The 24,787-nt window shown below is 41.1% G+C and overlaps 1 protein-coding gene across 4 annotated transcripts in view; it reads left to right on the forward strand.

The window, feature by feature from the left end:
* The window catches only part of RGS17 (regulator of G protein signaling 17), a 188,289-nt gene that overhangs the window by 152,363 nt on the left and 11,139 nt on the right, over nt 1-24,787 (forward strand). For 3 of the 4 annotated variants that reach the window (XM_059700005.1, XM_059700008.1, XM_059700006.1), the window contains 2 exons: nt 13,738-13,827; nt 16,700-16,934. In XM_059700005.1, the coding sequence (XP_059555988.1) occupies nt 13,738-13,827; nt 16,700-16,934 (325 nt within the window). The remainder of the gene's footprint in view (nt 1-13,737; nt 13,828-16,699; nt 16,935-24,787) is intronic. The other variant, XM_059700007.1, reaches the window with a different exon arrangement.

Below are 24,787 nucleotides of genomic sequence, written 5' to 3' on the forward strand. Positions count from 1 at the left end.
TGGCCATAAAATGAAGTCTCTACATTTGCAAATTCTATACGAGAGACCAAGGTTTTCCTGACCAGGAGAAGAGATAGTTTAGTCAGGACTTGTCTACAGGTTCAAGGTCACCATTGTCAAAACTCAATGTTCCTCTTACATCAGGATTCAAACAAAGTGACCCCCGCCTCTTCAGGTGGTTAATGTTTTTCCCCTTCTTCATGAGAAAGGAACCTTTGCAGGATGTGGGGGTCCTCATGAAACTGCCGTCTCTGGGACAGTGTGAACTGTGAGGTCATTCAGACAGTCGCACATGGACACGTGTGAACGCACCCCGCAAATCAGAAACTGCTGTGCGCTCACAAAAAAAGGTGCCTCAAGGAGATGAAAGGTGGAGCTTTCAAAATGCATTTTGAGCTTAAAGCTCATTTCCAAATTGTCCCCGGTCCTCTCCTAACATCAGAGGTTACATTAAAATAATCCAGACTATTCTTCTTTTTTTTTTTTTTTCAAATAAACTCGTCAGATGCTAATCCATCCCTGTTTTAATTCCTTGTGGCTCCTGGTGATGTCCTATCAAGCAAGACAGTGTCCATGTTTAGTCATAAAAAATTCAAATTCAAGAGATTTCAGCTATTCTCTCCCCCAAATGTCCCCACTGACTCCCATGCTGCTTCCTGGTGAAGAGAAAGTTCTGGGGGAGTGGGGGTGGGGAGACCCACCACTTGGCTGGCCACAGTCCCGGGCTCCCCCCTTGCAGTTTCCGAGGGAATTGTTCTGTCTGTAGCTATTTTACATATTAGACTTAGCTATGAGCTTTTGTTTGGAAGAAAAAATACCCTCGTTAAAAAGCTGGAAAATGCTGTGTCTGCCTTCACAGAGAAGGAAACGGAAGGCTTGCCTCCTGTCCCGACGCCCATCTGTGAGAGAAGTGGGACTGAAATGCAAGCTCCTGAATATCCAGCCCTTGTTTTGTCCACTTGAAGATGACACTTCCAAACTTTTCATTTCCAGATTTGATCTGACCCATGCCCAAAGCTTCTTCCTTTACAAACTCTTCAAGGCTGGCATCAAACACAACTTTTCCAATCAAATTCACCATCGCATGTACTAATGTACCCTTCCTATGCTATCTGGCCCAAATCAGATCTCCTTCATTCTTCTCAGGAGAAATTGGTCACAGGCTGAGTTTAGTAAATTACCCCTGTGAAAGCTCAAGTCATCCCCCTTTGAACACATTGGTTCCCACAGTTCCCAGACCATGGGTAGGCCTGACTCAGTAAATGTTAAACTCTTCATAAACATGCTTTTGGTTGTCCCTCTCTCCATTTATAACAATCACCGCAGCCTCTATCATTCAAATCTGCAAAAATAACGTCCTATTTTATCCTCTGACGCTGTCACATTTCAGCTCTCTGCCAATGGAAACACTACGATGCATGCTTTAAAAGCCAAAGGATATTTTTTGAAAGGAAAAACAAATCCACGTCTGCTCCATGGTAAAGAAACCGCCCTCTGGAAATAAATCTGCTCACACAGGCAAGATGAGTCACTTCATCCAAAGCACTAGTGAACAGAGTATCTTCCCATACCTGTACTCCTCAGAGACCCGATCCATTGCAGATCTGTAATAATAAAAGCATAATATGCTAATTAGACCGGATGTCCTTCTGGATGACCTTCTGGACAAAGCCAGGGCTGCGAGGGAAGCCCGGGTCCCGGGTGCCGGAGGGAAGCCAGTGCCGGCAGCCAGGGGAAGGAAGGCCTACTCTTGCACGACTTTTGTGCATTGGGCCTCTAGTAAGAACATAAGTTAGCTGCATAGGACTTCACAGCACTTGTAATCAGATCGTCGTAAATGCCATTTACAAAAAATTCTACAGTTTTGAAACTCTATCTTGCATGGCATAGATAAATTTTCTTTTCTTAAGTATATTAAGTATATTTTTTATTGATTTTAGAGAGGAAGGGAGAGGGAGGGAGAGATAGAAATGTCAGTGATGAGAGAGACACATTGATTGGCTGCCTCCTGCACACCCCACACTGGGGATCAAGGCCACAACCTGGGCATATGCCTTGATCAGGACTTGAACAGTGACTTACTGGTTCAGAGGTCGACACTCAACCACTGACCCAGGCCAGCCATGCTAGATAAATTTTTTTAATAGCTTCTTTTTAAATTTTTATTTATTGATTATTAGAGAGAGAGCAAGGGAGACACACACACACGTGCACGCACACACACACACACAGATTTGTTGTTCCACATTGGTTCCCAGAGTTCCCAGACCATGGATAGGCCCGAGTCAGTAAATGTTAAACTCTTCATAAACATGCTTTTGGTTTTCTCTCTCTCCATTTATGCATTCGTTGGTTGATTCTTGTGTGTGCCCTACTGCGGATTGAATCTGCAACCTTGGCATATCAGGATGACACTCTAACCAAATGCGCTAACCCAGCCAGATCTCCTCAATAGCTTCTGTAACTTACACAATCAAAGTTATTTTGAAACGCCATTTCGCCATTGCAGAGATAAGTTTCCTTAATAGTTTCTATAACTCACACAATGACATCTACCAGAATGAACCCAGGTTTCCCAGGCCATGTACACAGAACCAAAAAGTGGACATTAGGAATATAGACCTTCTATATGTCATGAATTTGTCAATTCACTCATTACAATTTATTATTGCCTGGTACTGTTGTATTTCCTTAGATTTAATCAGATTCTCCCTGCTGTACAGAGATAGGTAACAGATTCTCAAATATAATGGAATGTTGACATGAATGTTGGGTATTACTCCCCAGGTCATTCTCTAGAAAAGCATAGTATTCAAGCTGCCTCTGCCAAGTCTGTGTTACATATGACCTGAGTGCTACCTATTGGGAAACTGCCAGAACTAGAAGAACTCCTTGACCATTTCCATTAAGGCAACTGGTACTCCTGACTGTGTTTGCTGTAAATGCTTGTTTTTTCCTGAGTGTCATATTGCAGTGTTTAGATCATCAATAGAAAAAATAGATATGAAGAAAACAAAATAATAGATTAAAATATTATACTTGGGTGTTATAGGTTTTATACATATCACAGTATACATATGGCATAATATTTTCATATAAATGGGAGTGGAGAGATAACAGATTCAAGAAAATCTTAGGGTGTGCCATCAAGAATTTGCAATAGGTGAGAAAGAGGAGGAAAGCATAACTCCGCATTGCTTGCTCAAGTGGCCAGTTGACAGTGATTCCATCAAATGGGAAAATGCTGGATGGAATAGAAGGTTGTGTAGCCTAAGGGGATGCATTGGACTTGCTCTGTTGGCGGTACCCAAGAGTTAGTTGTGGAAATGAATTTGAAGCTCACCAGGCAAGTTTCCATTAGATGTAACCATCTGGAGCCATCGCTATGCAGTATACAGGGAAGGAGAGTGATGGCCCAGCATGGAGAGCTGGACTGAACCCTCAGGAAATAGCAGCATTTAAAGAGCGAATGGTGGAAGCGCTGCCAATACGGAATTCAGAGGAGAGGCAGCCAGAGAGGTACAAGCACAGCATCAGAGTCCAGCCTCACAAAGACGGGAAGGCCCAACGGGATGAGAACTGACAACATCTGGCCAAACGGGAAGTTAGCAGTGAACTCAGAGAGGACCAAGCTGCCCCTTAATGTGCATCGCGAGGAAGAGTCTGGAGAGAAAAGCTGCCGACAGAGAAAATGAGTGTCCCCCCCTCAAAGGTCTGGGGACATACTGACCTTTTGGGGTGAAAGTTCAACTTGGGGGAAGCTGGGGTTCCCTTCTTGACTTAATCAAAGCAAACTATTCCATTTTTAAAACAGTAAGAAGTTCAGCCCTTCCAAACCCAGGCCAAATTTACTAGCTATCTGGACGGCATTTAAGAGTGTCCCCACAGCCTCTCTGAATCAATAATGATACAAAAGATGAGGTTATGACATGGTGCTACTACCCCTACCCTATCTATAAGATGTCATGGTTGTACTATCCGATTGAAGTGAGTACCAGCATTTTACTTGTGTCCCTCTCCTAAAACTCTTCATTATTTGTTTTAGGCCTAGCTTATACTCTTTCACGGTGTAAGCCTGGTAGACCCATTAAAATGCCTGCTATTTTAGGACGTCCCTTAAGGGTTATTTGTTTTCTTGTCAAAACGACAATAATATCCACTTCTCTTGAATATGGAGTTGATTTTTTAATAATTACGCTTCATTGGGTTTGATAAATATTATAAGATCTGATGCTGTAAAATCCATATTTATGTTTAAGCGATCCATATATTACTGTATATTAAAGTACATCTCATGTCCAGGATCATGGGTTCCTAAGTAGAGAGCAAGTTTCTGCCATTGCTTATTTTTGTATAAAGCAATAGCCTTTTTAAGAAAAGCCTAATATGCAAATCAACTGAACGGCAGAACCGGTGGAACGACCAGTCACTATGACACTCACTGACCACCGGGGAGCACTCAATTCAGGAGCTGCCCCCAGCTCACAGGTCCCAGGCCAGCCAAGGTGGGTGCCAGCAGGGGCCCCCCAATCACCCCGCCGGTCGCCCTACAGATCAGCCCTGATCACTGGCCATGCCTAAGGACCCTACCCATGCATGAATTTTGTGCACCAGGCCTCTAGTAGATTATATAAAAGTACAGAACCATTTTAATTGCTGGGGTCCAACCCCAGCAGGTCCAGGGGTCCCCAAAGGTGTGGACGGAGTCGGCGAAGAAGGAATGACACGGAGACAGTGTTCAGTTGATCAGCAGCCTAGCCAGGATCTCTAGCCAGGATCTCCAGCCAAGTTCTGGTCTGGATCTCCAGCGTAGTTCTGGTCTGGATCTCCAGCGAGGTTCTGGTTAGGATCTCCAGCCAGGTTCTGTGTCCATGTTCTCTTGCTAGGTTCTCCAGGTTCTCCAGCCAGGTTCTGTAGCCATGTTCCCTCTCTAGGTTCTCCAGCCAGGTTCTGTCCAGGTTCTCTAGCCAGGTTCAGTCACCAGGTTCTAGTCAGGTTCTCTTGCCAATTTCTGTAGTCAGGTTCAGTCCAGGATCTTTTGCCATGTTCTCTCCAGCGAAGTTCTTCTGTCTGTAGGTTCTGTGTAGGTTCTGTCTTCTTGGCTCCTTCTAAGTTCTGTCTCTGTCTGTCTTGTTACATCTGTATTTATACCAGTTGATTCAATCCTATCAATCTCTATTACAAAGGTTAGGGCGTTTCTTATCTCCATTCCAGGGAGTAAAGATTATGTAGCTTAAGCATGATTGTTCGTAGTTAAAGTGATTAATTACCCACCTGGCACTTAGTTGAGGGGTTTTATTCCCTCCCTAACTTCAGGGGAAAATCCCTACCTGGGGAAACAACCTTTCTCAGAGAGGAGACCTTGGTTAAAACACATAGTGCCAAGAAGGTGAGCAAACATTTTAAGAACAGTATGCCATATATGCCAGGTCCTTTGAAACAGAAAGGATGGACCGGCTCCCGGCATTTAATCAACCCATTTTCTAATAGTGGAATAATAATTCCATGTGATCCATTCTAAATAGATGTAGTCTTGCCATTTTATGAAGATGACACACAAATTTTAATAACACATCTTCCTCATATAAAGCCTATTTCCAGAGGCAGAATGGGGTAGGGAAGAAGGATGACACTGGCATTACACAGATGCATCCTTGTTTCATGAAATACGCTGTGAAACCTCAACCTCTCTCAGCCTCAATTTCTTTACCTGTAAAATGGGATTAAGAACATATATACATCAGTTAGTTTGGGGTTCAGTACATTGTCAGGGCTCCAAAAAAGCCATAATGTATTGTTTCTAACCTCCTCAAAAGTCTTAGGCTGAAAGGAAATTAGCAGACTTTGTAGGATTTGACCACTGTATGCTTAGCATATTCTATTTATGCTAGAGGCCCGGTGAATGAAATTCATGCACTCAGGGGGGAGGGTCTTTCAACCCAGTCTGCACCCTCTTACAGTCCAGGAGCCTTGGGGGATGTTGGGCCTAAGCTGTCAGTTGGACATCCTTAGTGCTGCCGTGGAGGCGGGAGAGGCTCCTGCCACCTCCGCTGCACTTGCCAGCCATGAGCCCGGCTTCTGACTGACCACCAGGGGGCAGCTCCTGCGTTGAGTGTCTGACCCCTGGTGGTCAGTGCACATCATAGCAACTGGTCGTTCCACCATTTGGTTGATTTGCATATTAGCCTTTTATTATATAGGATGTTGCCAGTGAATGTAACAGAACCTATTTCAGCATTCTGTACCCCTGGTCCTTTGTCCCCAACTCTCAGGTCAACAAGCACAGGTATCACTCAGCATCCTCAGAGCAGGCACCACATAGCCCCAGGATCCCCAGAGCATTGTAAGGTCATTAGATACTGGGGCCTTTCCCAGGACCATTGCCCTCAAGCCCACGCATATTCACACTCACAGTAACTAGAAAATACCAGGAGAGGAACAAATGGCTGGATGGAGAAGTGACCCTTGCACCTGTCAGATTTTTTCCTGAGTATCAGCCACTACAGTCCTAACGTTTTCATTCTGGTTCTTATGCTAGGGACACATGTTAACTAAAACCAGAAGCTTGAGCTCCAACTTCACGGATGCCTTTAAAGACTTGGATGAGCACATGCCATTTTAGTAACAGTGTCTACTAGCTAAATAGAAGTCCCTCTGGCCTTTTCACATCCAAGATATTTGCTTTCCCACAAAAGCATCCTCTAACTTAATTATGACTTACAGGGAAAATTACAGTGGGTTGAAGGAAGAGCTCAAAATAGGATTTCAATCAACCTGAGAACTGAAATAGATTCTGATGATTGGTGTATGTTATATAAAGTGCATCTAAATATCAGTCCTGTAATTCTCTTAATTTTAAGGGGAAAAAACACCTTAAATGCAGTTGGCATCAAATCAATGTGTCAATGAACCTGAAATACACAGCTTGGGGTTTAAAGTAAAAAAATTGTTATCAATAGAAAAAGGGAATTTTTGAAACCCATCTTTTCAAACAGAAGCATGTATAAAAGGAAATTCATAGCAAAGAGAGAGTATGAGAAAATGAAGAGAATTCTTCTTCGTTTCTATGCATAAAAAACCAAAGATTAACATTTACATACATCCCTGCCCCTGTGGTTCAGTGGTTGACTATCAACTTATGAACCAAAAGGTCAGGTTTGATTCCTGCTTAGGGCACATGCTTGGTTTCAGGCTTGACCTTCAGTGCGGGGTAGGGGAAGTGGCGGAGCGTGAGGGTGGGGGCAGGATTCTCTCTCATCATTGATGTTTCTCTCTTCTCCCTTCCTCTCTGAAATCAATAAAAAATATATATTTTTTTAAAAACAACATTTACATACAACCTGAAGAGCAAGCCAGAGAAAGAAATACCATATGAGTTCACTCATATGTAGAATCTAATGAACAAGATAAGCAAAACAGAAACAGATTTATAGATACAGAGAACAGACTGACAGCTGAGAGAGGGGACTGGGTGGTGGTGGGTGAAAAGGGTGAAGGGACAACAGTATGGTGATTACCAGAGGGAAAGGGGGGTGGAGGAGGTAGAAGGGGGTAAAGGGGGATCAATGGTGATTGGAAGGAGACTTGACTTGGGGTTATGAACACACAATACAATATACAGATGATATATGCACGTGAAACCTATATAATTTTATTAACCAATGTCACCCCAATGCATTCAATAAAAAAGTAAAGCAAACAAACAAGAAAAAACATTTACATACAACCCAAACTGGAACTGAATTTGCTTTTCAAAAACATTTTAAATAAAACAAATACTTTCTGCCTGTTGGTAGTTAACCTTTTCGAATTAATTTTCTCCAAGAATGTATGACCTAAGATACATGTTACCCAGCAAGAGACATTAGAATTCAAAATAATTTATTATTGGAACAAATAAGTACAATGTTAATAGGATTATGTCTGCCTTTAAAAAAAACCTGAAGTATTACTTCTAAATCAAATGATTTGGGGCCAGGGAGTATCCAGAACATTCTCTAAACACCAAAAAGGAAAATGGATGTTATTATGCACGCCTCTGAAGATTAAATTTGTCTCCTTCGAGTTTGATAATTTCACTCTCAGAAAAATTGAATGACTTTTTTCAAATGCTTTAAAACATATAATTATCAAAACTCCACACACAAAAGAATAGATCCCCCCCCCCCCCCCCGCAAAATAAGGGTAATTACTCCCAGAAATTTTTTCAATTTTATTCTGATTTAAGTAAAATATATTTATAAGGGCAACACAGCCATCTAGTGGACAGATTTTTCAATAGCAGATTATTTAATTTTGAGAGAGGTTCAAGTTTATGACACAAAAGCTTAAGCCAATTGAAATACTTGTTTTATGACACATGATACATGTTATAAAAAGTAGGTGGAATATTTACAGGGGCGATATTTTTTTTAGACACGTGTTGTATTATATTTCCATACAAGTTTCTAACCACCATTCTCATCCCCACATACAGTACTCCATTCAAAAAACAAGTCTTACCAAAATGTATGAATGAAAGAGAAGAGGTTCAAGTCAGAGGCCTGACTCTACCTGTGTTTTGAGATGTCTGAAATTATGGGTGGTGTATGTTTCTTGCCCTGCTGGTGCCTTTTTTCTGCCTTGTGTGGCATCTTCTAAGCCATGCATCAATGCTGTTCTCTTGCTTTCTCCCTTATCCCCAAAGGATCTCTGCTGATGAGAGCAAGTTGTACTTCCTGGGAGACTCTTTGCAGTAGCAATGCCTGGTCTTCAGTCATAAGTAGCATCACCTCTTCTCTTTGTCTTCCAGGCTTTGCCGTCTAAACCTTCTCTAACAGCCCTTGCTGTTTTGGCTCAGTGGATAGAGCATTGGCTTGTGGACTAAAGGGTTCTGGGTTTGATTCCCATCAAGGGCATATGCCCTGGTTGTGGGCTTGATCCCCAGTGTTGGATGTGCAGGAGGCAGCCAATTAATAATTCTCTCTCATCATTGATGTGTCTAGCTCTCTCTCCCTCTCCCTTCCTCTCTGAAATCAATAAAAACATATTTTTAAAAAACACACAAACAAAACTTCTCTCCAATATCTGTTGTATATTGGGTCCTCTGGCAATAACTCCTATAGACTGATGGCTGTGGGGAGACGCTGATAGAGGGGGCATTTGCCCTTAATACACTGGTTTGTGACAGGTTTAACCTTCCCAAACATTTTAGAGCAATCAATTTTTGTATATAACCAAAAGGTGACATTCCATAGTTAATGTTTTCTATAAAGAGAAGCAGCATTGCATAGCGAGAATAAGCATGAGACAAAGAAGTCAGAAGACATGCGTGCCAATGGTAACACTGACATGTGTTGGTGTGGGCATTACTAGTATGTACGTCAACCTTGGGGACTGTTTCCTATTAAATAAAATGGGAATGATTAATAACAAATCCCTGCCTACCTTACAGGACTGTTATGAGAAAGAAGTAGCAAGGCAATGTATGAGGAAGTGTTGTATAATAATGGCAAGGTGTCAGTCTTTATTTCCTCAGGTTGAGGTAAAAAGGTCTTTGGAGGAAAAAAAGTTATTTGGTAAAATTGGAATTATCATTTTAATATGCAACCAGTTGGCCCTCCCATTCAATTGAGCATGTGTAATAATTTGCCTTTTTGTCACAGTTTTTAATCTTTACTTTGTAGCCTTGTGCAGTAGGGCACTACCATTGTCCCCATTAGAAATGAGGAAAATAAAGCATGAAAAGCCAAAATCATCTTAAAGGAGGTTTGGTCTATATTTGGAGTCTCCTCCTTGTGGCCTTGGCCCATGACATAACTACACCTCACTGCCTATTCTAATGTATTGCTTCCACCATGAAACATCTGATCTCTCCATTTTGTCCTACATTTATAACATTTCTCTCTTTTTTGGCAACTTCCAGCCTTCACACATTTTCCCCCCTCTACTTGGAACTCCCTTTGTCCAAGTCTCCATCCAGCAAATTCCCATTCAATCCAGTTTAATCATTACCTCCTCTGGAAAGCCTTTCTCAGTTCTCTCATGCAAAATTGTAGATACTGCGCCTGTGTCTGCAAAACATCCTGTGCGAACCTCCCTCTGAGCTCTCAGTGCAATGCCCCGTGATGCTTACTCACCTGCTAGAGCGCCTTGATTTCACAGCCTGTCTTATTGATCTTTTTTTATTGAGTTGAGAGAGGGAAAGAAGCATCAGTATGTTGTCCCACTTATTTATGCATTCATTGCTTGCTTCTTTTATGTGCCCGAACTAGAGATGGAACCCTCAACCTTGGTGTATCAGGATGATGCTCTAATTAACTGATCTACTCGGCCATGGCCTCAGTGATCTTGAATTTCCAACCCAGGCAATGTTGCATAAACCAGGTGTCTCAGGCGTATTTATAAATTGTTGTCAACCACTAAACAAAGCTGTGGTATTATTTCACCATGATATTTTGATTGAGGAAAATGCAACATTTCAAGGCTAACCTACCGATTCTCTTTCAGAAGCTGAAGGGTGTTGACCCCGCTTTTGCACTGGGAAATTTGAGGCAGAAGCTGTTAAATAAAAAAGGAAACACTGAAATCATGATGTGAGCACACTAGAATATATGCCTTAACAATGATAGGGGTTCCTTCTTGAACCTTCATGTCATAGTGCATTAAATTTAGCCATCTTATTGATCTCTCAGTTGAGTTTTTGTACAAACATGTAGCTTTGCGCTCAGCCTCTATCCCAGAGTTACCATGGCTACTGCACTGTCTTCACTTATTTGCCCATTTCAACGGTTCTCTCTAAGAACCAGGTGTTTTCTCTTACAAAAGTGAACTGTCTTCCAAAATAGGCCCCGCACGTATCCATGATGACAAATCAGTAGGTAAATGCTATAATGGGCAGCCAGCGATGTTTTCCTCACCCCACTCTCCGAACTCCCTGAAAACAAACCAAAAAGTCCATCCGTGCACAAAGAAGGCATTAAATCCTGATTTTCAGTAACATACCAACTGTATTTCTCCCGTCTCAGAGTCACCATCCTCCAACATGTCTAATGGGATTGTAAGTGCTTATTGGTGCAAATTTAGCCTAGGTTATTGGCATCCTCTTCCTTAAATATTTAAGCTTGATCAAGACTCCCACTGTGAGCATTGTATATGCATTCTGTTCTATTTCTAGCTTTAGTTGTTTAAAACGTAGAAAGGTTTTTTCGTTTAAAATGTTACAAACACTGTAAAAGTAAAAAGTCTCCACATGACGCCTCATTATTGTTAAACTTGATGTTTTTCTTTTAGAGCTTTTCTCAAGCACATACAACATGTATATGTTGATCTAAAGCAAATTTATCTTAACAAAACCCACTGTATTACTTAGAGCAAGACTAAGTGAAATTGGGGACAGACATTAGTCATTCCCAAGACATAAATGGCAGTCTAGTAGCAACTTTCCTATCATTTTCTCCATTTCTTTTTATCTAAAATGGCATTATCAGTGGTTCTTGACAAATAAAACTTTGAAACTGATTTTTCAAGAATTGGCAGGTTGATTAACAAGACACTTGTCAGTTTCTCTCTGCAGGACTATTTTGTGTCCAGTATTATGTCAAGAAATGGAGCAAACAGTGGACAGTTAAGCACTTATTAAATGTCTATTTTAAGTCACTTTAATACATATGTGAGTCCATATTTTACCATCTGTAAGAAATGAAAGATATAAACACAACCCAATATTTCATAATGATCACTCTAATATGGTGGCATTTGGGATGTTTGTAAATATCACAGAAACAGATAGGAGAGCCAGAATTCATGTTCAGAAACTTGTCAATCATGCGTGTGGATTCCAGATTTAATATTCCACAGCAGACACCATAGAGAAAAAATTATTTTAAGATGTATAAAATGGAGAATTCTTGCATTTGTGTGTCACACTGCACTTGTGTGAAAATGTAACAAAAATAATTTTAAATGTATTATTTAATCAACAGAAGCAAACTTTTTTTTCCTATACTTTTTATAGGGCCTCACGATGTGTGTGCACACACACACATGTAAGCTCAGTAAAACTTGGCAGAATGAGCATTCATTTCCTATTTAAATACGATCTTTCTAGAACAGCGGTTCTCAACCTGTGGGTTGTGACCCCTCTTGGGGTCAAACGACCCTTTCACAGGGGTCGCCTAAGACCATCAGAAAACACATATAACTACATATCGTTTTTGTGATTAATCACTATGCTTTAATCATGTTCAATTTGTAGCAATGAAAATACATCCTGTATATCAGACATTTGCATTACGATTCCTAACAGCAGCAAAATTACAGTTATGAAGTAGCAACGAAAATAATTTTATGGTTGGGGCTCACCACAACATGAGGAACTGTACTAAAGGGTCGCGGCATTAGGAAGGTTGAGAACCACTGTTCTAGAATGTATCAAAAATTTTCATATTTTATACATTTGGCATCATTAATTTCTCTCTTGCTTAAATTCTTCCCGTTGCTCCATTCTCTCCACCCTCACCCCTGCACCTGATAATGAAAGGAGGAATTCACGAGACATTGTCTCTGCTTCCCTTGCCAAATGCCAAACTTTGCAGGTTAAGAGTAACTACTTGCTGGAAGCTTTCTCCCACTAAACTCCTTCTTTCCACCACAACCATATGGAGTGACCCTTTTCTTCATTCACATAGTGAGTAGTGTGTTGTGTCAGTGCCTGTCAGGGGGCATGGTTCATAATAGTTGCTCAATAAAATCAGCAAGGTCATTTGCCAGAATCAGGTTCAAATTCCAACCATACCCATAGTTAGTGTCTGACTTTGGGCCCATGTAACACAGCTCTGTGATTCACTGCTCATCTATAAAATGGGGATAATAAAAGATAAAAGGACAGTGCCTGGCATATAACAGGCACTAGAAAATCATAGTTCCCATATCTTCTTGTTAGAAAAATGAACGAATGAATAAAAGAAAGAGATGCTGTCGGAACTTCTTTTGCCACCTGGCAGGCTCCCATGAAGCTCCTCAGCTTCTACATAAAGGGATCCGTTTGCTAAGCCAGTAGCTTAACTTTTCCAAGTCATCCTCCCCACCTGCTTCTTAGCATCTGCCCAAAATCTCCCTCCTTATGTCTAGGCTGCATCTAGAACCTTGGATCTTCCACCTTAAGGGGCTACTCAGTTACAGTGAGCCTGACTCAGACCATTCTCAGTCTTGTTGTGAACTACTGTGCATGGGATTCCCCTGGCTCCTGTAATCCTATAGAATTCCTAAATTTATGTCCAGAGACACAGAGACTCCTCTCATCCAATGCTCTCCTATTCAGAACCTCTGGAGACATCAGAAATTGATTAACTAGGGTAAAAGGGCAAAAACAGAGTCAAATATAAATCCAGTAGTTCCAACTTGAGTGGATGGAGGAAGGATGGTATCCATGGGGGAAATCTATCAAAGCATATGATCATGTAGGTGTCTCAGGGATTTTAAGTAATTTAAATTATGTAAGGATGAAGTCAGAATGTATAATGGTATCCGTTTTTGAGTTCTGGTTTATTTTATAATTTGATTAAATAATTATTCTCTTTCCCTTAGTTGAAAGGGGCTTATCCATCATTTAAAAATGGCATTGCTCTTTTTGTACACTAAATAGTCTCACATCGTTGAAAGTAAAATTCTTCTGTGGAATGTTTTCTTGCAAATTTTTTCTTTTCTTTCAATAATTGGTTTTCCCTAGACAAAATAAAGTGTTATGCTACATTACAGCCTCACTGTTAGGAACGAAGAGAGAGCAGAAACTGCAGAAAGACCCACGCTTACCACCAAAATGGAGAGTATCCAGGTCCTAGAGGAAGGGTGAGTGACTCACATTATAATTGTTTCTTGTATTCAGATACTGATTACCTTGACTCAGTACTTAAGTATCAGCTCTTGCTTCCTGTTAGTCCTCAAAATGGTTTGGTGAAATAAATTTACAAGCTGGGAGATCTTGGTGACTGCAATTGCTTTTCATTTACTTTTCTATTAGCTATGTTAAGCTATCAGCTAAAATATTGCCCGACTTTTCTCTTTCAAAAATAATGATTGTTCCATGAGTTAGCTCCCCAAATTGCCCTATTTCCTGACTTCTCTTTTCTGATAATATTTCCTGGAGTTGTTCTCTTTATGTGGGAACAATGTAAAACACACACACAAAAGACATGGAATTATCTAAGTCTGTCAGGAAGGGCACCCAGCCGGCATCCAGCCCCATGTCCTTCAGAACAGACTCTATCCAAATATTTTATCCAAAATGAGAAGTTGAATGCAGAACTGAATCTATAGAATTAAATCAAAACATGAGTAGAATATTTGTGGAATTATAGTGCTTTCTTTTTCTACTTATGAGAAGGTTTTAATGTTGCTGCTTCATAGTAATTTTTCTTCTTTTGAACTTTTTAAATGAATGAGGAAGTTCAGACAGTTTTGAATAGCAAAAATCTGTTTAAAATACTTGCTCAAAAAGGTATGTATACCTTCTTTGACTAAGTTGGAAACTTATTAAATAGACCAATGAATGAGAAAGCAAGATCAATCCTATATAATAAAAGGCTAATATGCAAATCGACTGAATGGAGGAACGACTGGTCGCTATGACGTGCACTGACCACCAGGGGGCAGATGCTCAATGCTGGAGTTGCCCCCTGGTGATCAGTGTGCTCCCATAGGGGGAGTGCTGCTCAGCCAGAAGCCGGGCTTACAGCTGGCGAGCACAGTGGTGGTGGCGGGAGCCTCTCCTGCCTCCACAGCAGCGCTAAGAATGTCTAACTGCTGGCTTAGGCCCGCTCCCCATGGGCTTTCAGACATCCCCCGAGGGCTCCCGGCCTGCGAGAGGGCACAGGCTGGGCTAAGGGACCCCCTGAGTGCACGAATTTCATGCACCAGGCCTCTAGTTTAACCATAAGAATCTCTAGTTCATTCTTTTACTTCTTAGATGTATTATAAGCAAAGGGAGAAATAACTGGTGGTTTCTCCAGGGAAGTAGTCACTGAAAACCTGAATGTAGACCTCTAAAAAGTCCTCATTGTCATTGTAAGGGCCCTGGGCTCTGTCACTGTGATATCTTCATTCGTGGGTAACAATGCATTTATAATACAAGGTGGGCAAAAGTAGGTTTATAGTTGTGAGTATGTAATTACTAGAGGCCTGGTGCATGAAATTCATGCATGGGGGAGGGAGGTCCCTCAGCCCAGCCTATACCCTCTCACCCTCTCGCAATCTGGGACCCCTCGGGGGGGGGGGGTCGGGCTGAAACCAACAGTCAGACATTCCTCTCACAATCCGGGACTACTGGCTCCTAACCGCTCACCTGCCTGCCTCCTGATCACCCCTAACCACTCTGCCTGCCTGCCTGATTGCTCCTAACCATTCGCCTGCCTGCCTGATTGCCCTTAACCACTCTACTTGCCTGCCTGATCACCCCTAACCACTTTCCTGCCTGCCTGATCACCCCTAACCGCCTCTGCCTTGGTCCCCACCACCACGGCTTCATCTGGAAGGACGCCCGGAATGACGTCCAGAAGGTCATTTGGCTGTCCGGTCTAATTAGCATATTATGCTTTTATTATTATAGATTGCATTATTTACCACAGGAACAACTGTAAACCTACTTTTGACCCAACCTGTATTTAATAGAATCATTATTAAAGTTTAGGAAAATATGTGACAAGTGCACTCAATGTATTTTAGATCAAGTGATAAATGAAAAAAAAAACTACTAGAAATGAAAAGAGAAACTGTGTCTTGTGGCTTCAAAATGAAAATCTACATCAGATGCAAATGAAAAATTCAGTTTACCCTTCAAACAATGAATGTAGAGACTGTTTCTACCAACTTGCAATATACAGGGTGTCCCAAAAATGTGTATACACACTTTAACAGCTGTTAACTCAATTGATACTTCTTTCTGCCAGACTAAGCTTTAAACAAAATAAGTTTATCCTAAAATGCTATTGGAAGTTCGAAAACACAGTTGAAGTACAGACACTACCTTTATAATTATTCAAAGTGTGTATACATTTTAATAGCTGATAGCTCACTTAATTTTCACTCCTTTTCAGGTTTAACTGATTTGAAATAATGCATTAAGCCAAACTTTAAACAAAGAAAATGTATCCACTAGACTTTTTATGGGGATACATAAAAGATAGTTTACTGTACAAAACCGGCAACAGTTGACAAATACTGAAAGAAATGATTCTTGATGTTTGCAATTCCATTGCTTCGAGTTATCAGCAGTGCCTGGACCAGAGCAGTCATCCATTTGAAAACAGGCATTGACAAAAAAAAATCATTCATTCCTGTAGATTCTTTTAAATTTTGAAAATGAACTGTGTTAATATATACCGACTTTATGATCATTCAAAGTGTGACACCCTATAATAAGGTTTGAACAGTTCCAATCTCCATTAGGAATCTGCTGTGACCACGTGCATAGTATGTATAGCCACTTGCTATTTGAACACTAGGTTCCCTGACATGCGGCTTGCCTCACACTCATTTTTGTCAAGACCCATTAGTCCTGATGGCTGATTTGCCAGAGAAGACCGAACTGAACTGAGTGACAATGACCACTAGATGGCAGCAATTGAATAGCATTTCTATTTGCTCCTCCTCAGCGCCCCCCACCCACCCACCCCAAACCTTGGTCAAAGTCACCTTTGATTATGGGCCCATTCTCTCTCTGCAGCCAAAACCCCACTACAGATGAAGTCTTGTCCTGGTCTCAAAATTTTGACAAGATGATGAAGGCCCCGGCAGGAAGAAATCTTTTCCGAGAGTTCCTCCGAACAGAATACAGTGAAGAGAACCTACTTTTCTGGCTTGCCTGTGAAGACTTAAAGAAAGAGCAGAACAAAAAAGTCATTGAAGAAAAGGCCAGAATGATATATGACGATTACATTTCGATACTATCACCAAAAGAGGTAAACAACTGGAAAATATTGATCTGAGTTTCCTAAGACCAAGGGTGAACCTGCAGGCACTTCTGTCCAAGTCGGGTAATGCATGGGGTGTGGGCGGATGAGGAGGCTTCCCTGGGGAGAGAATGGGGAGTCCATTGTGAGGATCCCCCTGCGTGTGTGCTTGAAGGCTAGACTTCCCCACTACGCTTTGATCATTTGTCTCTGGCTGACTCTGTGGTAGTCTCATTGCTTCTCAGAACTAACACTAGGGAGCCTGTTGAAAATACAGTTTGCTGTGACTTGAACTAAAGTGGAAAAGAGTTCACTTTAAGGCAGTGTTTCTCAAAGTGCGATCCCCGCATCACCTGTGTGACAATCACTGGGAGCATTTGTTTGAAAAGCAAATTCTTGAGGTCTACCCAGGACTTCTGAACCTGACACGTTTGAAATAGCCAGGAACCTGCACTTTTAACAAGTTTTCCACCTAAAGATGAGTTTGGGAACCTCTGGTAGAGGGCCTCAAACACACACACAAACATGCCACGTTTGTTGATGCTTATGATACATTTTTTATGGGACTGAAGAATGAGCCCTATGATCCATTAAAATCTTGAGCAGAGATGGGTATGGTGATTAGTTTACTTATTCTAGTTTTGCTGTTATTGAAAGTACACGCTATTTTTCCCATTGCCACAGTGTACCTAATAAATTAGGAGCATTTCAAGCAAACAAATTAACACTTTTCCATTAACTTTATAAAAATTAGTTTGCTCCTGAGAAATGTCCCTGCTGTTTGAGTTCAAAGCTGTTAGGGTGGGAGGGGTGAGTGGTCTGCCTCCGGTGCTGAGCTCCAGAGGTACTTTCCGGCACCTGAACTCAGAGGTTCCTAGAATGCCTTGTCTTCTGCACACCACCCTCGTAAGTCACCGTGGTTTTTGCCTGTGCATTTAAATGTCCTGACCTCGTACTTTTCTGCTCCCAGAGTTTAGCCTCTAACACTTGATGGGGCCCCAGCTGCCTTATACTCTTACCTTGAAATCTATAAAATGGATTAATGTCTACTTTAGCAATCTCTATGGTTGAAAGTCTATATAAACTACTTCACCTCTAATGAGGTATACCTAAGTAATTCCCTTTTTTTATTAGATTGTAAGTGTCATTGATATTTCAGAGTACGCCAATCATATTGTCTCTTAAAGATGAGAAACCTTGAACTGCATACAAAAAGATTGTTTTGTTTTTTTATTTCCTGTATTAACATTAGAAAGGTATTCATAGCAACAAGGTGGGGAGAATTTTTTCTGTAGCCTCGATACATTTATTCCAGGTGCCTTTGTATTTCTAACACCATTATAATTCTGCATCCTAAAAATACATTCTTCAGGCTTCTGGTCTATCTAGAACCTTAGCATTTAACTAATACTGCTTGGATTTTATTAGCACATTAACTTTTTTTCTCATTTTTAATTTAATATTTTATTGCATGGCAAATATATCAAATAATTAAAGTGTGCCCAGAAACATGCTTCTCTTGCCCACAATCCTACCTAATAATAGACAAACATGGTAATTAACCATACCTCTGACATGCTTCCCATTGGCTAATCAGGGTGATATGCAAATTAACTGCCAACCAAGATGGCGGACGGCAGCCAGGCAGCTGAAGCGAACAGGAGGCTTGCTTGCTCCAGTGATGGAGGAAGCTAAGGTTCCCTGCCTGCCGCTGCCGGCCTCTGAGCTGCACTCTAAGAAACAATGTTGCAATTATAGAAGCTAAACAAACCCCAGAAACCTGCTTTCAGCCAGCCGGGCCTCAGAGCTGGAGCTGCAACAGTGTTTCAATTATAGAAGCCAAACAAACCCAGATACCTGCTTTCAGCAGCTGAGGTCTCAGAGCTGGAGCCGAGCCTCAGAGCTAAAGCTGGCTCTCAGCTCCAGTGACAGCCATAGAAGGTAAATAAATCCCAGAATAAAAAAAAAAAGAAAAGAAAAGAAAAAAAGGAGAGGTTGGGAGCTTCAGTCACCCGCCAGCCTGAAAACAGCCCTCAGCCCCTCACCCAGACTGGCCAGGCACCCCAGTGGGGACCCCCACCCTGAAGAGGGTGTGACCAGCTGCAAACAGCCATCATCTCCTCATCCAGGCTAGCCAGGCACCCAAGTGGGACCCCCAACCTGATCCGGGACACCCTTCAGGGCAAACCAGCTGGCCCCCACCCGTGCACCAGGCCTCTATCCTATATAGTAGAAGGGTAATATGCAAACTGACCCTAACAGCAAAAGGACTGGGAATGACTGGTCACTATGACACACACTGACCACCAGGGGGCAGATGCTCAATGCAGGAGCTGCCCTCTGGTGGTCAGTGTGCTCTCACATGGGAGGAGCTCTGCTCAGCCACAAGCCAGGCTGATGGCTGCCAGTACAGCAGTGGTGGTGGGAGCCCTTCCTGCCTCCTCAGCAGCGCTAAGGATGTCTGACTGCAGTTTAGGCCTGCTCCCCTCTGGCAAGTGGACATCCCCCAAGGGCTGCCGGGCTGCCAGAGGGATGTCTGACTGCCATCTTAGGCCCAATCCCCCAGGGAGCAGGCCTAAGCCAGCAGGTGGTCAACCCCTGAGGGGTCCCAGACTGCGAGAGGGCACAGACCGGGCTGAGGGACCCTCCCCTCCCCCCCGAGTGCACAAATTTTTGTGCACCGGGCCTCTAGTCTATATAATAAAAGCCCACCAACCATGATGGTGGAAAAACCAGAACGACTGGTCGCTATGACATGTACTGACCACCAGGGGGCAGACAAACATTGCAGGAGCTGCCCCCTGGTGATCAGTGCACTCCCACAGCTGGAGCTCTGCTCAGCCAGAAGCCAGGCTCATGGCTGGTGAGCACAGTGGCGGTGGCAGGAGCCTCTCCCCCCTCTATGGCAGTGCTGAGGAGCGGGAGACAAGCAGTAAGGAGTGAGCAGGCAGGCCGTTAGGAGCAAGGGGTCCCGGATTACAAGAGGGTGCAGGCTGGGCTGAAGGAATTTTGTACATTGGGTCTCTAGTTATACATAATTACAGAGTCTTACCCAATCCATTTCTCTTCCCAAAATATGTAATACTTAGTATGTGTCATCTTAAAATGATAATTGCCTCGATTATTAGTCCATTCCTTTGTACTATCTAGATATCATCTTAAGATGATGACTATTCCATTTTAAAATAACGTCAGTAGAAAGAAAACTTAGTTTCTGTTATAAGTATATGTAGTTCCTTTACTTTAGTCAACATTTTCTAATTTTTAGTTTTTTATGGCAAACACTTTCCCATTGTCCTCACAGATCCTGATTTCCATATGTCACTGATGGAGCTTTGAAAAAATACTTAATTTTCACAAAATTACTTCTTCTTTGAGCCATAGTTTAGCGAAATCATAGTTATTGATTATTGAAAGATAAACTATAGGATTTTCATTCTCTTTGTGGAGTTTTGTTCTAGCATAATTTAGATTTGAACTTGAGTTTCCCACAAGTCATTAAAATAATATTTCCTGATCACAAACACAATCTTTGCTAAATTAAATAGACTAGTATTTAGTATAATAGTCATATCTATGTTCTCCTTTACTTTTTTAAACCTGTAATTAGGTCATACTCACTCTCTAATATCCTGAAAATACTACAAAGAGAGAGAGAGAGAGAGAGAGGTAAAATTTAAATTTTTATCATTGTTACTTGTAAATATGCTGACTTGTAAAGAATATAACATAGAATCTCAGTTTTGGACTGTATGAAGTGCCTTTGTTTAGCCAGTTGATTGCTTTCCTGTCAACATAGTAATCATACAGGGATAGTCAAAATGGGGGTTTACAGTTGTGAATACAGGAAACACTGGGTTTATTCTTGTATTAATTATTTATTAATTATTATAAACCTACTTCTGCCCACTCTTGTATTTGATTATTGTTTTTCAGCAAAAACAAATAAACCAAAACCATTAGGTATTTGCCATTATAAAAGACAATAGTTAAAAAGTTACGTGTTGAGCCAAAGTGTAGATATAGTATATATTTATGCTTGAACCATGTCAAATGGCTTAACTCACTGATACAGTATAGCATGCCCGTTGTAGCTATCCCAGAGCCCTTTCCAAACTCTTACATCTCTCTGACCTTTCTATGCAAAAGCTCATTAATTTCTAGTCAGCCTCAACACATTACCCATTATCTGACAATACTGAGTTATCACCCTTTACAATTTGTTAACCTGCACTGGAGAGAGCACGTAGCATTGAGACAGCCCTGACTGGCCAGCGGTGGGAGCACTGGACTGGTATGCAGGTGCACAGGATTCTAGTCCTGGCTCTGCTTCACCTGCCTGAGGGACCTGGGTAGATTAGTTCACTAAATTCAAAAGGAGCACAGAGAGGAGTAAACCAAATTGGGAACGGCAGGTGCAAGGCCCTTGGACTGCTACTCCACTCTTCCCCCAAATGACACGGTTAATAAACCCCGGGCCTCCTAACTGCGTCCCCAGATTCAACCTCAGAACATCCCACAACACTGTTCTCCGAGCAGCCACCACACACCAAGTGGGGTCGGAATCGCTTCCCATTGAGGGGCTAGATAATCTGGCTTTTCTACCTCTGAAATTCGGTAACTGCTTCCCTTTAGTCCAAATACTTTAAAGAATATGAACATCTGAATCCTTTATAAAGTGGTAGTGAGTAAATACTAAAAATTATCAGGATTTCCTTCTTAACCAGAACTTCATTTTTCTCCACGAGACTTTCATTTTATATTAACTGGGTTGAGTTAATAATGTTTCACTTTGTTAAATGTAGAGAAAGTCTACATTTTTACAATTATTCATATGTATATGATTTATTTATTGCATGGAACCAGTATGCTGAAAATTGCATTGCATTGTTTGTTTTAAGAGCACGTGTTTATGGACTTTTAATAATTCAAACATTATGTTATAAAATAGATGTTTGCAGTCAGGAGGCAATGTAACTACCATTTCTTGCAATAGCATACATTTTAAGAGGAGAAGGGCCACATTTTAAATTAAAAAATATACTTAAAAAAAACAAATAAAAAATAGCATTTCCTTCAAAATTCAATTTTCTTTTTTATGCAATGTCCTCAAAGAAAAAAACAAATGGGGGCAGTAAAGAGGAATTTCGGGCTAATGGCATCCCTGCAGCACATGGCAGATGCTGCTGGCAGCTTATATTTATTATGTATTGAAAAGACAAACCCAACAAAGTACAGAACTTTAATAAAAAGTCTGCTTAAAGGTATTACCAGCCATAAACAGCAGGAGTTATAGAACAAAGAAATCATTATAAATCCCTGCAACAAATGTAAGACTTTTATCTGCATTGATGAAAACTATGTGTGTGTAGATATCTACAAATTCCCTTAGTGATGGCATTGTCTTCAACCAGGGCTGCCATCTGCCACTTACCATCCAATGACACTGAGCAACTCACTTCAGTGCTCTGCGGCCTCAGCTTACTTGTTTCATAAAGTGATGGTATGGAAAAAGCTCTAAAATCTACAAAATCTATCTGCATGATAATTTTTATAGCAATAAGAATTGTTTGCTTTTTCTGATTTCATCCTAAATTTCCAATTGCTATCCGGGAGGGGAAAAGCAATAAACCTAAACACTAGAATTATCTAAAAATAATGCATGTGTGATAGGTATGTGGATTCTATGTGGACATGTATATTCCTTTTCAAAGAAAAAAACTATGTGAATTTAGCATTTTCAATAATTTGCATCAGTTTTTATAAACAGGATTCATTTGACTATATTTTCTTAAATTCATTTCTTTGCGCATGCATATTATCATTCAAAAATACTTTATCAAGTGCATGCATATTATCAAGTATTTCTTTTTTTTTATCAAGTATTTCTTATGAGCCAGGTCGCAGGCTAGTTGTTTGGAATATGATAGCGAACAACACAAAAACCATTGGCCTATCCCTATGGAGCGCACATTTTTGGAAGTCAGACAAATCATGTCCAAATCAAGTGACTAAAGACTGTGATAAACATATGGTGGAGGTAGAGGTCGAATGATGTAGTTTAGAATAGGGGTAGTCGGGTAAGGTCACTCTGATTAGATAGAATTCAAGTTGTTACAAAGTCTAAATACATTGGGTTTGATCAAAAAAGTGTCATCATACTTACGACCAATTACTGTTACCTTACATTGGCTTAAACTTTGTAGTTGGTGAAATGGTCAGTGGTCTTACTATTTTATTCCAATATGAGTCTCAAAGTAATATGTTAGCCAGTAGGACAGATGGCATCATTTTATAGCAAAGAAAACTTATTCCTAAGAAAGTAAAATGGACTCTTCAAGGCCATTAGAATTGTATTCTTGCGGAGAGAGAGCATAAGCCCAAGGTCTTCTGATTCCAAATGTGGTGCTCTTCCGACTACAACATGCTGGTTAGTTATTCCATGGTCTAGTACTTTCTTCATGACAATAGATTCCTATAGACCCCACCTTAGAACTTGAGGTAAATGAGAAATAGCAACCTTCACTGCATGCCTGAACTTGGACAAGCAAGGTGAACTGCCCCATCATCTAAGCCCTAGCAAGAATATGGCTACTGCCCTTTATCCTACCAATGATCTGTGCTCCAAGAACTAAATGCCAACAAGTGTTTGCAGGCTGTGATTGTTTTCAGTAGAAATAATGGACACAAAATACAGCTAAAAGTGCTCATGGTAAGAATTTCTCAAAACAGATGGGAGAATCAGCTATTCTTTAAATCAGTGGTTCTCAACCTTCCTAATACCGCGACCCTTTCATACAGTTCCTCATGTTGTGGGGACCCCCAATTTCATTGTTACAAATTGAACATAATTAAAGCACAGTGATTAATCACAAAACAATATGTAATTATATATGTTTTTCGATGGTCTTAGGCGACCCCTGTGAAAGGGTCGTTCGACCCCCCAAAGGGGTTGAGACCCACAGGTTGAGAACCGCTGCTTTAGATGTATAAAATTTATAAACGAATATATCCAGGGACAGAAGCTATAATCAGTAAAATTTAATATGGATTTATAACCAAAAAAGAAAAAATCTTTCAGTATTTTACGTAGAAAAGAATTCTAAATTAAACAACTTCAGTAAAATTAAAATGCAAAAAAAATGGGAGGATCTTAATCATGATATGCAAGAAATTGTCTAAGGATTAACGTAACTTGCTTAATGAGGGGTGTCTATGAGGAAAAAGTACTTTCAGTGAAAATTCATCATTTTAGTGTAATTCTGCCAAAAATCAGTCAAAATGTCTATTGCATCTTAATGGCTAACACAGAAAGGCAGCACCCTTTTGGCAGTAATCATTTATCTTTTTAAAAAATATACATATTTTTATTGATTTCAGAGAGGAAGAGAGAGGGAGAGAGAGAAACATCAATGATGAGAAAGAATCGTTTATCGGCTGCCTCCTGCACACCCCACACTGGGGACTGAGCCTGCAACCCGGGCAGGTGCCCTGACCAGGAATCAAACCATGACCTCCTGGTTTATAGGTCAGCACTCAACCATGAGCCACACCAGCCGGGCAGTATTCATCTATCTTAATGTTCGCCTCCATATGGTAAGAAAGCTGGTATGAATAGGTATGGTATAGAACATAGTGTGAGCCAGGTTCTCCCAACCCACACCAGCAAGATTAATCTTCATCCTCCCTCCCTTTACCTCCACATTCATGTTGAACCTTTAGCTCTCATTACATTTTCCTCCCAACTAGTGGGTGGAGTTGCCAGTGGATATTTTTGTATGTGCAAGTCACTTGCTTTTCTTCTTGCCTGTCTCCTATTCCCCGTGGGAATGAAAGCTTCCAAGTTCACAGAGGCCTGTCAC

The sequence above is a fragment of the Myotis daubentonii genome, chromosome 6 (assembly GCF_963259705.1).
Source record: "Myotis daubentonii chromosome 6, mMyoDau2.1, whole genome shotgun sequence".
In the NCBI taxonomy this organism is placed as follows: Eukaryota; Metazoa; Chordata; class Mammalia; order Chiroptera; family Vespertilionidae; genus Myotis; species Myotis daubentonii.